The sequence below is a fragment of the Aquarana catesbeiana genome, linkage group LG01 (genome assembly GCF_042186555.1).
Source record: "Aquarana catesbeiana isolate 2022-GZ linkage group LG01, ASM4218655v1, whole genome shotgun sequence".
Classification (NCBI taxonomy): Eukaryota; Metazoa; Chordata; class Amphibia; order Anura; family Ranidae; genus Aquarana; species Aquarana catesbeiana.
In genome coordinates, this window is record NC_133324.1 from 111,019,550 (window position 1) to 111,034,682 (window position 15,133).

General features: G+C 43.0%; 1 protein-coding gene across 5 annotated transcripts in view; it reads left to right on the forward strand.

Moving 5' to 3' along the window:
* SETD9 (SET domain containing 9) overlaps nucleotides 1–15,133 on the forward strand; it is a 95,612-nt gene that overhangs the window by 13,210 nt on the left and 67,269 nt on the right. For 3 of the 5 annotated variants that reach the window (XM_073622955.1, XM_073622964.1, XM_073622948.1), the window contains exon 2: nucleotides 14,158–14,510. In XM_073622955.1, coding sequence (XP_073479056.1) covers nucleotides 14,158–14,510 — 353 coding nt within the window. Of the gene's footprint in view, nucleotides 1–3,973; nucleotides 4,093–14,157; nucleotides 14,511–15,133 lie in introns of all 5 variants that reach the window. The other 2 variants (XM_073622972.1, XM_073622982.1) reach the window with 2 other exon arrangements.

Genomic DNA, 15,133 nt, shown 5'->3' on the forward strand with positions numbered 1-15,133 from the left:
CATAACTGGATTTTAAGCGGAGTTCCACCCAAAAATGGAACTTCCACTTTAAGTGAAGGTGACCCCCTGACATGCCACATTTGGCATAGCATTTTTTTTGGGGGGGGGGGGGGGGTAGCGGATACACTCTTTTTAGGGACATTAGCTCCCACTTCCTCCTGGGGCTCCGTGGATCCGGAAGGAAGTTCACCTCTCCCCCCTCCCTCCGTGCAATCTTCTGGGACACGTTACAGGGCGCGGTTCGCGCATGCGCAGTGCATGTCCGGCTGTGAAGCTGGGCGCCCACAGTCACAATGCCGGCGCCAAGAAGAGGACGGGGGGGAGAGGAGCGAGTCTTCATTCCCCCGCATCGCTGGACCGTGGGACAGATGAGTGTCCGATTGTTAAAAGTCAGCAGCTAAACTTTTTGTAGCCGCTCACTTTTTCATGAGTGGAACTCCGCTTTAAGTCAAGTTGAACCTGATATATATTATTGATTATAAAATTATTTCAAAATATAGAAGGTGCCATCCCTATGTAAATGTGTGTGACAGATGCCCCTTTAAGTGTGAATCGCAGTAATAAATCAAACAAAAAATATAAAGTAGGCGTTGGTTAAACTATATACATCCTAAAATTAACATGTGCTAGGTAATGAAGATTACACCCACTGTAATAATCACTATTGTGAAAAGAAAAAAAAAATTATAAAATCGAGCAAAAAAAGTTGCACAGAAAATTCCACAAAGATGCTGTTCATTTCATGCCAGTGTTCTATCAATGATAGTCATATTCATTCAAAATAATGTGATAATCACTATTGTGCAATGTCAAAAACAAAAAACGCACAAAAAAATAAATACACAAAAAAACGCACAAAAAATTCTACAAAGATGCTGTGAAAAAATGTCAAAATATTAATAAGAGTGTTCTATTAATGAAATCTTTGTGCATATATTGTGTCCTTATTCAACTGTGACAATTTCCAAATCCTTGCACTTTAATTAACCACTTCAGCCCCGGAAGAATTTACCCCCTTCCTGACCTGAGCACTTTTTGCGATTCAGCACTGCGTCGTTTTAACTGACAATTGTGCGGTAGTGCGACATTGTACCCAAACAAAATTGGCGTCCTTTTTTTGCCCACAAATAGAGCTTTCTTTTGGTGGTATTTGATCATCTCTGCGATTTTTTTTTTTTTTTTGCACCATAAACAAAATAAGAGCGACAATTTTGAAAAAAACGCATTATTTTTTACATGTTTGCTAAAATAATTATCCCCAAAAAATATATAAAAGAAGAAAAAAAATGTTTTCCTCAGTTTAGGCCGATCCGTATTCTTCTACATATTTTTGGTAAAAAAAAATCGCAATAAGCGTTTATTGATTTGTTTGCGCAAAAGTTATAGCGTTTACAAAATAGGGGATAGTTTTATGGCATTTTTTATTAATAACTTTTTTTTTTACTAGTAATGGCGGCGATCAGCGATTTTTATTGTGACTGCAACGTTATGGCGGACATTTTTGACACATTTTTGGGACCATTGTCATTTATACAGCAATCAGTGCTATAAAAATGCATTGATTCCTGTATAAATGACACTGGCAGTGAAGAGGTTAACCACTAGGGGGCGGGGAGGGGTTAAGTGTGTCCTAGGGGAGTGATTTCTAACTGTCAGGGGGATGGGCTGGTGTGTGACGTCACTGATCTTTGCTCCGGTGACAGGGAGCAGAGATCGAGTAACACTTGTCACTAGGCAGAACGGGGAGATGCTGTTTACAATGGCATCTCCCCATTCGTCCTCTCCTGCGGTGATCCGAGTCCGCGGGACCCGCGACCCGACTCACGGAGATCGCGGCAGGCGCGTGCCACGGCAAATTCAAAGTAACGTACGGGTACGTTGCTTTACGCAGCCGTGCCATTCTGCTGGCGTAAATGTACAGGAACCGGTCGGGAACCGGTTAAAGCGGCGTTCCACCCAAAAATGGAACTTCGTTTTAAGTGAAGGTGACCCCCTGACATGCCACATTTGGCATGTAATTTTTTTATTTTTTTTGGGGGGGGCGGCGGATACCCTCTTTTTAGGGGCATTCAGCTCCCACTTCCTGGGACACCACGGTCCGGGAAGGAAGTTCACCTCCCCCCTCCCTCTCGGCAATCATCTGGGACATGTCACAGGTCCCAGATGATTGCCCGGCCAGTCAGAGTGCGCGGCATGCGCAGTGCATGCCCAGCTGTAAAGCAACTGCCGAGTGCCCACAGTGACAATGCCGGCGCCGCAGAGAGGAGGGGGAGTGGGGATTTGTTCGCCCGCATCACTGGACCGTGGGACAGGTGAGTGTCCGATTAATAAAAGTCAGCAGCTATACTTTTTGTAGCTGCTGACTTTTATATGGGTGGAACTCCGATTTAAATGATTCCAATCCACCGTGCATTTTTATATGATTGGAATGGATTTGAAGAAAACCAGTGATTCCCAATCTACGCTTTAAAGTGGAAGTCCAGTCACAAATGAACATTTTTCTATTAACCGCTTGCCGACCACTGCACACAGATGTACGTCAGCAGAATGGCACAGGCAGGCAAATGGGCATACAGGTACGTCCCTTTTAAATTTGCCACCTTTCGGGCGCGCACACTCCGCAGGATCGTGCACGTGGGTCCCGGGAACTCTATGTTCTCCGGCGGCCCGCGATTGTGGTGTGGAGAGGAAGAACGGGGAGATGCCTATGTAAACAAGGCATTTGGGTACAACGTCGCACGACCGCGCAATTGTCAGTTAAAGTAGCGCAGTGCCGAATCGCAAAAAATGGCCCGGTAATTCAGCAGCCAAATATTCCGGGGCTGAAGTGGTTAATTATATGTAAATTTATCTTAATCTTTGCCATTATTCATTTTCTGTATAGCTGATTGTGTCGCTTAGAAATTCTAATCAAAGCCAGACAATCAGCTTCTTTCTGTTCTTCAGGGACAACCTTACTTCCTTATTTCTGAATTCTGCACGGGGGCCTCTCGCTTAATGAAAATGTTCTCCTTCCCTTCTACACAGCCATGCCTGTTCATTCTAACTGCCCCTGTCTTACCCAGTCTTGCCCCCATCCCGTCTCTTTTTTTTTTTTGGGCAGACATGCCTTGATCTGCCCATCCCCACCCCCATCCCTCCTTCTCAGATTTCCTCCTGTCTTCATAGCCTTGTTTTGGATAGCAGTTTCTCCTAAGAAGGGGAGAGGGCAGGCTTTGGAAAATGTTATGTTTGTTAGAAACTGTAAGATAGATTACAATGCAACGTGGTGCAGATTTTCTACAGTGTACAACCATGTGGTTGTTTCTGCATGACACTGTGTACATGGTGTGGCACATGCTGAGCTGAGGGAGCTACATGTGAGTAATGAGTTTAAGGCTCTGTTTCCACTAGTGCGACTTGTCATGTGACTTTGGACACATAGTCGCATGACACGTCACAGCCCATTGACTTTTAAAGGCAAACGTTCCCATCTATGTGCCTTTAAAAATCAGCGACTTTGAAAAGGTGCCTGCACTACTTTGATGCGACTTTGATCCAGAGTTTAAAGTTGGATCAAAGTCACGCTCTAAATTGCGCAGCTTTGGAGTCGCAATAGTGGAAACGTAGCCTAGGCTGGAATGCGACTTTGGAGTATGATTTTGATGCAAATTTGATCCAGATAGTGTAAAATTGGATCAATGCTGCACTCAAATTTGCATCAAAGCATTGCTGGTACCTTTTCAAAGTCGCATAGATGGGAACGGGTGCCATTAAAATCAATGGGCTGTGACTTGTTGCACTAGTGGAAACAGAGCCTTAATGTGGTTGCCTGTACTATCATTGTAGACTGTGAGCTGAGACTCCAGAGCACTTCCAGCTACACTGACAGTCACCCCCACCCCCGTGTCCAGCTCCCTTCTTTTATGCACAGCTATACTGTGTGTATGTATGGAGAGAGATATTCTCTCTGTCTCTCTATCTATTCTGGCAGGCCCATTTCCAGCTGAGACATGGCGGAAAACTACAATAAGGATCGACTCAGCAAGGTCTTAGAGGGGTCAGCCACTAGTGGAAGATCCCAGCCAAATACTACAACTGGGCGGCCATAAAGTAAGTATGAGAATGAGGAGCCGCCAATCTCCCCACCCCTGTTCTTTGGGATACTGTGGTCAATTTAACCCTCGCTACTCCATATTTCCAGATCAACACTCTATATTTGGAATCTATCTGTTCAAACCATTATTTAGGAATCCATACAGGGGTGTTCTGGAGATCATATAACAGTTGGGGGGGCCCACACCATTTTGATGAGGTTGGCTCTGCCAAAAACAGATGAAGGTAGCATACACCAGTTGAGCACTTCTGCTGAAGATTTTGCGAAATGGGTTTGAGGTTCAGTGGTATATAGTCTCCAACATTCCCTGTCAGTGATTCCCAAATATTTAAAGCAATTTACCACTGCCACCTGGGAGGCTATCGGGGGGGGGGGGGGGGGGGAGTGAAGACCCGTGGGTATTGGGTCCAATGGCAACAGTGAGGATTTATGCCAATTAATGACAAATCCCGAGTGTTGCCCAAATATATCAATAAGCCACATAACAGCTTCCAGGGACCCGACTGTGTCCCCCAGGTACTGTATATCAAGGTGTCATCAGCGTAGAGGGAAAGTTTATATACCCTCCCTGCTCTATGATCATTTGTTTGATAATCTACTAGTGTAAAGCCACCTTAAATCTACTTTTCCAAATTCCCCAGACATAAAAGGACAGTTAACCCTTGCAATGCAGGAACTGCAGGAGAATTTTTAGGTTTCCTGGAGGTCAGCCTTAACCACTTGCTTACTGGGCTCTTATACCCCATTCCTGACCAGGCTCATTTTCAGCTTTCAGCGCTGTCACACTTTGAATGAGTATTGTGCGGTCATGCAACACTATACCCAAAGATAATTTGTATTTTTTTCACACAAATAGAGCTTTCCTGATAGGTGACACTGATGATGAGGTACTGAGTAGCAGCACTGGTGGGCACAGATTTGGACGGATGTCCCTTTAACAGAAGCCGGTTACCGGCTTTCTTTTTTTCTCCTCCCCCTGATCGTGAGGAGAAAAAAGCCGATAACCGGCTTATGTTTACTTCTGTGACCAACTGTCATTGGCTGACAGCTGATCACGTGGTATAGTAAAGGGTCACTGTGATTGTCCCTTTACCCTGATTTGTGATCAGCCGAGTCCGAAGGACTTGGCGATCACAGAGCGTGTCGCTTGTGCGCCATGGGGGGCACAAGCAGAGCGATCATGGGAGGACGTCTATGGACGCCCTCTCGGCACTGGAAGACCGAGCTGTAGCTGTCTTGGGGCTATAGCGCGGGTGGAAAGTGGTTAAGCTTACGATACACGGACAGATTTTTTTCATTCAGCCCACTAATAGATTTCTCCATCCACACTAAACAGCATGGATAGAGGAATCTCCCCCAACGGCTGTTGTATTCAAGTAGCCACAGAGGTTCTGCATAGTAAGCACTAGGTTAGTGGATGTGTATTTTACAGTGCCTTGAAAAGATATTCATACCCCCTTGAAATTTTCCACATTTTGTCTTGTTACAACCAAAAATGTAAATGTATTTTATTGGGATTTTTTTGTGATAGACCAACACAAAGTGGCGCGTAATTATGAAGTGAAAGGAAAATGATAAATGGTTTTCAATTTTTTTTTTTTTTTTTACAAATATCTGAAAAGTGTGGCGTGCATTTGTATTCAGCCCCCTTTACTCTGATACCCCTAACTAAAATCTAGTGGAACCAATTGCCTTCAGAAGTCACCTAATTAGGAAATAGAGTCCACCTGTGTGTAATTTAATCTCAGTATAAATACAGCTGTTCTGTGAAGCCCTCAGAGGTTTGTTATATAACCTTAGTGAACAAACCGCATCATAAAGGCCAAGGATCACACCAGGTCAGGGATAAAGTTGTGGAAAAGTTTAACCACTTGCCGACCGCCTCACGGCGATGTACGTCGGCAGAATGGCACGGGCAGGCAGAATCATGTACCTAAACCCAACACCCCCCCTCCCCCCGGTGCCCGAGGTGGTCGGCTTCTGTCCCCCGGCGATCGGAGGTGAGGGGGAGGCCATCCATTTGCGGCGCCCCCCCTCCCGATCGCTCCCAGCCAATGGGATCATTCCCCTGCCTCTGTATAGTACACAGATGCAGAGAAAATGATGTCATCTCTCCTCGGCTCGGTATTTTCCGTTCCGGTGCCGAGGAGAGAAGACTGCAATGTGAGTGCACAACACACACACACACAGTAGAACATGCCAGGCACACAACACCCCCGATTCCCCCCCCCCCCCCCCCCCCGGTCACACTGATTTTCTGATTACTGCATTGGTGTCAGTTTGTGACAGTTAGTGTGGTAGGGCAGTTAGTGGTAGTCCCCTTTAGGTCTAGGATACCCCCCCCCTAATAAAATTTTAACCCCTTGATCACCCCTTGTCGCCAGTGTCACTAAGCAATCATTTTTCTGATCGCTGTATTAGTGTCACTGGTGATGCTAGTTAGGGAGGTAAATATATAGGTTCGCCGTCAGCGTTTTATAGCATCAGGGACCCCCATATACTATCGAATAAAGGTTTTAACCCCTTGATTGCCCCCTAGTTAACACTTTCACCAGTGATCACCGTATAAGTGTTACAGGTGACGCTGGTTAGTTTATCTTTTATAGTGTCAGGGCACCCGTCGTTTATTACCGAATAAAGGTTTAGCCCCCGGATCGCCCGGCGGTGATATGCGTCGCCCCAGGCAGCGTCAGATTAGCGCCAGTAGTGCTAACACCCACGCACGCACCGTACACCTCCTTTAGTGGTATAGTATCTGAACGGATCAATATCTGATCCGATCAGATCTATACTAGCGTCCCCAGCAGTTTAGGGTTCCCAAAAACGCAGTGTTAGTGGGATCAGCCCAGATACCTGCTAGCACCTGCGTTTTGCCCCTCCGCCCAGCCCACCCAAGTGCAGTATCGATCGATGACTGTCACTTACAAAACACTAAACGCATAACTGCAGCGTTCGCAGAGTCAGGCCTGATCCCTGCGATCGCTAACAGTTTTTTTGGTAGCGTTTTGGTGAACTGGCAAACACCAGCGGCCTAGTACACCGCGGTCGTAGTCAAACCAGCACTGCAGTAACACTTGGTGACGTGGCGAGTCCCATAAGTGCAGTTCGAGCTGGTGAGGTGGCAAGCACAAGTAGTGTCCCCCTGCCACCAAGAAGAAGACAAACGCAGGCCCGTCGTGCCCATAGTGCCTTTCCTGCTGCATTCGCCAATCCTAATTGGGTACCCACCACTTCTGCAGCACCCGTACTTCCCCCATTCACATCCCCAACCAAATGCAGTCGGCTGCATGAGAGGCATTTTCTTTATGTCCTCCCGAGTACCCCTACCCAACGAACCCCCCTAAAAAAGATGTTGTGTCTGCAGCAAGCGTGGATATAGGCGTGACACCCGCTATTATTGTCCTTCCTGTCCTGATAATCCTGGTCTTTGCATTGGTGAATGTTTTGAACGCTACCATACACTAGTTGAGTATTAGCGTAGGGTACAGCATTGCACAGACTAGGCACACTTTCACAGGGTCTCGCAAGATGCCATCGCATTTTGAGAGACCCGAACCTGGAACCGGTTACAGTTTTATAAAAGTTAGTTACAAAAAAAAGTGTAAAAAAAAAAAAAAAAAAATATAAAATAAAAAAATAGTTGTCGTTTTTTATTGTTCTCTCTCTCTCTATTGTTCTGCTTTTTTACTGTATTCTATTCTGCAATGTTTTATTGTTATTATGTTTTATCATGTTTTGCTTTTCAGGTATGCAATTTTTTATACTTTACCGTTTACTGTGTTTTATTGTTAACCATTTTTTTGTCTTCAGGTACGCCATTCACGACTTTGAGTGGTTATACCAGAATGATGCCTGCAGGTTTAGGTATCATCCTGGTATCATTCTTTTCAGCCAGCGGTCGGCTTTCATGTAAAATCAATCCTAATTAGCCTCTAGACTGCTTTTACAAGCAGTGGAAGGGAATGACCCTGCCCCCCCCCCCACCCCCCACCGTCTTCCGTGTTTTTCTCTGGCTCTCCTGTCTCAACAGGGAACCTGAGAATGCAGCCAGTGATTCAGCCAGCTGACCATAGAGCTGATCAGAGACCAGAGTGGCTCCAAACATCTCTATGGCCTAAGAAACCGGAAGCTACAGGCATTTTATGACTTAGATTTCGCCGGATGTAAACAGCGCCATTGGGAAAGCATTTTATCACACCGATCTTGGTGTGGTCAGATGCTTTGAGGGCAGAGGAGAGATCTAGGGTCTAATAGACCCCAATTTTTTCAAAAAAGAGTACCTGTCACTACCTATTGCTATCATAGGGGATATTTACATTCCCTGAGATAACAATAAAAATGATTTAAAAAAAAAATGAAAGGAACAGTTTAAAAATAAGATAAAAAAAAGCAAAAAAATAATAAAGAAAAAAAAAAGCACCCCTGTCCCCCCCTGCTCTCGCGCTAAGGTGAACGCAAGCGTCGGTCTGGCGTCAAATGTAAACAGCAATTGTACCATGCATGTGAGGTATCACCGCGAAGGTCAGATCGAGGGCAGTAATTTTAGCAGTAGACCTCCTCTGTAAATCTAAAGTGGTAACCTGTAAAGGCTTTTAAAAATGTATTTATTTTGTTGCCACTGCACGTTTGTGCGCAATTTTAAAGCATGTCATGTTTGGTATCCATGTGCTCGGCCTAAGATCATCTTTTTTATTTTATCAAACATTTGGGCAATATAGTGTGTTTTAGTGCATTAAAATTTAAAAAAGTGTGTTTTTTTTTTTTTCCCCAAAAAATGCGTTTGAAAAATCGCTGCGCAAATACTGTGTGAAAAAAAAAAAAAAAAATGAAACACCCACCATTTTAATCTGTAGGGCATTTGCTTTAAAAAAAATATATAATGTTTGGGGGTTCAAAGTAATTTTTTTTCATGTAAACAAAGTGTCAGAAAGGGCTTTGTCTTCAAGTGGTTAGAAGAGTGGGTGATGTGTGACATAAGCTTCTAAATGTTGTGCATAAAATGCCAGGACAGTTCAAACCCCCCCCCACCCAAATTACCCCATTTTGGAAAGTAGACACCCCAAGCTATTTGCTGAGAGGCATGTCGAGTCCATGGAATATTTTATATTGTGACACAAGTTGCGGGCGGGAAAGAGACAAATTTTTTTTTTTTTTTTACAAAGTTGTCACTAAATGATATATTGCTCAAACATGCCATGGGAATATGTGAAATTACACCCCAAAATGCATTCTGTTGCTTCTCCTGAGTACGGGGATACCACATGTGAGCCTAGCCTCATACGGGACCCCGAAAACCAAGCAGCACCTTCAGGCTTTCTAAGGGCGTAAATTTTTGATTTCACTCTTCACTGCCTATCACAGTTTCGGAGGCCATGGAATGCCCAGGTGGCACAAAACCCCCCCAAATGACCCTATTTAGGAAAGTAGACACCCCAAGCTATTTGCTGAGAGGTATAGTGAGTATTTTGCAGACCTCACTTTTTGTCAAAAAGTTTTGAAAATTGAAAAAAGAAAAAAAAAAAATGTTTTTTCTTGTCTGTCTTCATTTTCAAAAACAAATGAGAGCTGCAAAATACTCACCATGCCTCTCAGCAAATAGCTTGGGGTGTCTACTTTCCAAAATGGGGTCATTTGGGGGGGTTTTGTGCCACCTGGGCATTCCATGGCCTCCGAAACTGTGATAGGCAGTGAGGAGTAAAATCAATAATTTACGCCCTTAGAAATCCTGAAGGCAGTGATTGGTTTTCGGGGCCCCGTACGCGGCTAGGCTCCCAAAAAGTCCCACACATGTGGTATCCCCGTACTCAGGAGAAGCAGCTGAATGTATTGTGGGGTGCAATTCCACATATGCCCATGGCCTGTGTGAGCAATATATCATTTAGTGACAACTTTTTGTAATTTTTTTTTTTGTCATTATTCAATCACTTGGGACAAAAAATTAATATTCAATGGGCTCACCATGCCTCTCAGCAATTTCCTTCGGGTGTCTACTTTCCAAAATGGGGTCATTTGGGGGGGTTTTGTACTGCCCTGCCATTTTAGCACCTCAAGAAATGACATAGGCAGTCATAAACTAAAAGCTGTGTAAATTCCAGAAAATGTACCCTAGTTTGTAGACGCTATAACTTTTGCGCAAACCAATAAATATACACTTATTGACATTTTTTTTACCAAAGAGATGTGGCCGAATACATTTTGGCCTAAATGTATGACTAAAATTGAGTTTATTGGATTATTTTTATAACAAAAAGTAGAAAATATCATTTTTTTTTTTTTTTCAAAATTTTCGGTCTTTTTTCGTTTATAGCGCAAAAAATAAAAACCGCAGAGGTGATCAAATACCATCAAAAGAAAGCTCTATTTGTGGGAAGAAAAGGACGCAAATTTCGTTTGGGTACAGCATTGCATGTAGGGCTGCAACTAACGATTATTTTCATAATCGATTAGTTGGCCGATTATTGTTTCGATTAATCGATTATTCGGTTAATAACCTAAAAAAAAAGTGTGGTGTATAATTTAGTTTAATATTTAAAGTTTAAAAAAAAAGGAAATTTATTCCTAAATATCTCAATGCAGTGGTAAATATAAATTACCAACTTTATGGTTAGGGAGCAAAAGCTCTAATCCACTCTGAGAATAAGACAGAGGAGATATACTGTAGTATATAGTATAGTATATAGTATATACAATTAGAAGAGATCTACTGTATATACAATTAGAAGAGATCTACTGTATATACTATTAGAGGAGATCTACTGTATATACTATTAGAGGAGATCTACTTTATATACTATTAGAGGAGATCTACTGTATATACTATTAGAGGAGATCTACTGTACATACTATTAGAGGAGATCTATTGTATATACTATTAGAGGAGATCTACTGTACATACTATTCGAGGAGATCTACTGTATATACTATTAGAGGAGATCTACTGTACATACTATTAGAGGAGATCTACTGTACATACTATTAGAGGAGATCTACTGTACATACTATTAGAGGAGATCTATTGTATATACTATTAGAGGAGATCTACTGTACATACTATTAGAGGAGATCTACTGTATATACTATTAGAGGAGATCTACTGTACATACTATTAGAGGAGATCTACTGTATATACTATTAGAGGAGATCTATTGTATATACTATTAGAAGAGATACTTTATATACTATTAGAGCATATATACTATTAAAGGGTGAGTCTGGTAAATATCATCAGACTCAGACATCAATTTTTTTCATTCTTTCATTCAGTAAATGTACAAAGATTTTTCGTCTGAATATTCTCGTCTGAAAATTGACTTGGCTGAAAAAAGCATAGATGTGAATGTGTTCCATAGGAAACCATGTAAATGAACTGTAGTGCGTTTATGCAAAAAGCACCAAAAAACACACATAGATGTGAAGCAGGTCTAAGACGTTTAGTAACATAATGGGGTTAATAAAAATAAAATTGGCCCTTTAGATAATCACTACTGTAAGGGGTTCATTTTTTTTTACTGTAGAACTGTGAAATTTTGATTTACAGTAGCGATTATTTGCTCTTTTTGTGCTATAAAGGGCTCATTTTAGTTTTTTTTAACCCCATTATGTTACTGTCCGATTAATCGATTATGAAAATAGTAATCGATTAATTTCATAATCGATTAGTTGTCGATTAATCGATTAGTTGTTTCAGCCCTAATTGCATGACCGCGCAATTAGCAGTTAAAGCGACGCAGTGCCAAATTTTAAAAAGTGCTCTGGTCAGGAAGGGGGTAAATCCTTCTGGGGCTGAAGTGGTTAAATCAGGGTTAGGTTATAAAAAAATATCCCAAGCTTTGAACATCTCACGGAGCACTGTTCACTCCATCATCCGAAAATGGAAAGCGTATGGCGTGACTGCAAACCTACCAAGACATGGCCGTCCACCTAAAGTGACAGGCCAGGAAAGGAGAGCATTAATCAGAGAAGCAGCCAAGAGGCCCATGGTAACTCTGGAGGAGCTGCAGAGATCCACAGCTCAGGTGGGAGAATCTGTCCACAGGACAACTTTTAGTTGTGCACTCCACAAATGTGGCCTTTATGGAAGAGCGGCAAGAAGAAAGCCATTGTTGAAAGAAAGCCATAGGAAGTCCCGTTTGCAAGAAGCCATGTGGGGGACACAGCAAACGTGGTGGTGGCATCATGTTATGGGGATGATTTTCTTCAGTAGGGACAGGGAAGCTGGTCAGAGTTGATGAGAAGATGGTTGGAGCCAAATACAGGAAAATCTCAAAAGACTTGAGCCGGAGCGGAGGTTCACCTTCCAGCAGGGCAACGACCCTGAAATATACAGCCAGAGCTACAATGGAATGGTTTAGATCAAAGCATATTCATGTGTTAAAGAGGCCCAGTCAAAGTCCAAACCTAAATACAATTGAGAATCTGTGGCAAGACTTAAATTGCTGTTCAGACGCTCTCCATCCAATCTGACAGAGCTTGAGCTATTTTGCAAAGAAGAATGGGCAAAAATGTCACTCTCTAGATGTGCAAAGCTGGTATAGACATCCCCAAAAAGATGTAATTGCAGTGAAAGGAGGTTCTACAAAGTATTCACTCAGGGGGCTGAATACAAATGCACACCACACTTTTCACATATTTATTTGTAAAACATTTTGAAAACCATTTTATCATTTTTCTTCCACTTCACAATTATGTGCCAATTTGTGTTGGTCTGTCACATGAAATACATTTTTGGTTGTGACATGACAAATGTGGAAAATTTCAAGGGGTATAAACAGAGGCGGATCCAGAGTCTAGTCTCAGGAGGGGCCAGAAAATAATGTGTTGCTCACAGCACGTGTGCATATGCGCTGCAATGTTGCGGCTTTGACGTAGCAATCCCAGGTGGCAGCGGGCCCAGCCTACGCTGAATGCTAGAAAGTGTTGTCTTGCAGCACAAAAATGAGCCAGAAGATGAACCTAAAAATGCATATTTTTACCATTTTGTATAGGAGAGAGGGACAAAATAAGAAAATCAATATCCTGCATTATAATTCGATTAAGACTGAACAAGATGAAAATGTCAATACTATAAGGGTAGCTTTTTTTTTTTTTTTTTTTTTCTTCATAAATAATGGCATACCTGTATTCTGCAATTTTACATAATCATTAATTTTTGTACTCACTTTAATTCATATACTTTGGTGCTCTGGTGGGGGAGGGACCTCCAAGGAGTAATAGAGATGAGCAGGATCCGGGATTGCAGGCAGCAACGCCATCACATGACATACAGCCACTGCTTCATGCCTTCATCCTGTCTTCACTCTGCGCTGGAGCCCTGAAGGAGATCATAGAGGGAGGAGGTGGGTGGAGCCAATACACTCACACTAGGCGCGGACAAGGAAAAAGGCTCTGAATGCTGGCACTTCGTTCTCTTCCTCCTCAGCAGCGACTCGGACATGACTGACATCACTGGCTGCTAGACGCCAGGCAGGACAGTCGCTAGCAACCAGTGCAGCAGGCATTGGAGAGGCCATGCCAGCGGCATGGCTCCACCCACCTCCCTCCCTCTTCTCCATGCTCCAGCGTGGCATGAAGACAACAGTGTCTCTTGACGCCGCTTCTGGCCTGCTGCTGATGTGAGATTGAGAGACTCCGGAGTCAGTAATTTTTTTGGGGGTGGGGGGGATGGGTGCATTTGACACCCCCCACCACCCTGGATCCACCCCTGGGTATGAATATTTTTCAAGGAACTGTATATGCAGCTGGTAAAATGACCTGAAACTGAACTGATACAAGCTTTCTATAATCGCTGGTAAAGCAGCACTTAGACTGGGAGAAGGAAAAACTGCACTGTGAAGCAGCCTGGCTCTGATGTATTGCACATCAGAGTGTCAATTACTTGGAGAGCTTCCTGAAAGTAGAGACAGAGTGATGATCTTATCAGCATGTTGCTGCTCCCTCATTGTCCAATCATGTTTTAGAGCAGACTGCATTGTTCAGTCGCAATGTAGTCAGCATGTTAGTTTATCTAAACCAAGCTTTACACTCTTTGATAAATGATCCTTCTTTTTATTTTCTCTACACAGAACCTTGCGATATGTTTCGGAAAGCAGTAGTGACAAACTTGTTTCTGATGCCTTTGTGAACAGCACATTAGTCAGCCTCTTCCAAGCTTTTTTCAGGGCTGATTTGTACAGACAGAGAGACCTCCTCCACATGCTTCCTGATTGCACTAAGGTCTTGTATTATACCCCAGACACTGGAGACACACAGAACTGCCACACGGAGCGGGATGTCACTTTACAAGTGGATGAGATATTATACAGGTCTCTCGGGTTCACCATTGAACGACACCCAAGCTCTCTGGACTCAGCTGGGATTGGAGTTTTTGTTTCTAGAGGGTTTGTGCCCAAAGGAGCCGTAGTGTCTATGTACCCCGGTATAGTTTAGAATATGAATTGGATGCGTGTTTAACTCCAGGCAAACGGCTCCATACACAGTTCAAATATGTATATTTTGCTGTTTGTAATTTTGGGGAGCCATTTTTGTAGTATACAGTGGGGGATAATGATTATTTGGTCCCCTGCAGATTTTGTAAGTTTGCCCACTTACAAAGAAATTAAGAGTCTATAATTATCAGGTGTATTTTAAATGATAGAGACAGAATATAAACCACAAATCCAGAAAAAAACACAATACAAATGTTATAAATTGAGTTGCAGTTCCATGAGTAGAATAAGTATTTGATCCCCTACCAACCAACACTAATTCTGGCTCCCATAGACTGGCTACAGTAAGTGCTCATGTGGTACACAGATTAGTCCTGTCAATTTAAGAAGGTGCTCCTAATGACAAATCATTATATGTATAAAAGTCACCTGTCCACAGAATCTTTCTTCAATGCAAACCTCACCATCATGGGCAAGACCAAAGAGCTGTCAAAGGACATGGGGGGCAAGATTGTAGACCTGCACAAGGCTGGAATGGGCTACAAGACCATCAGCAAGAAGCTTGGTGAGAAGGAGAAAACTGTTGGAACAATTATTCGCAAATGGAAGAAAT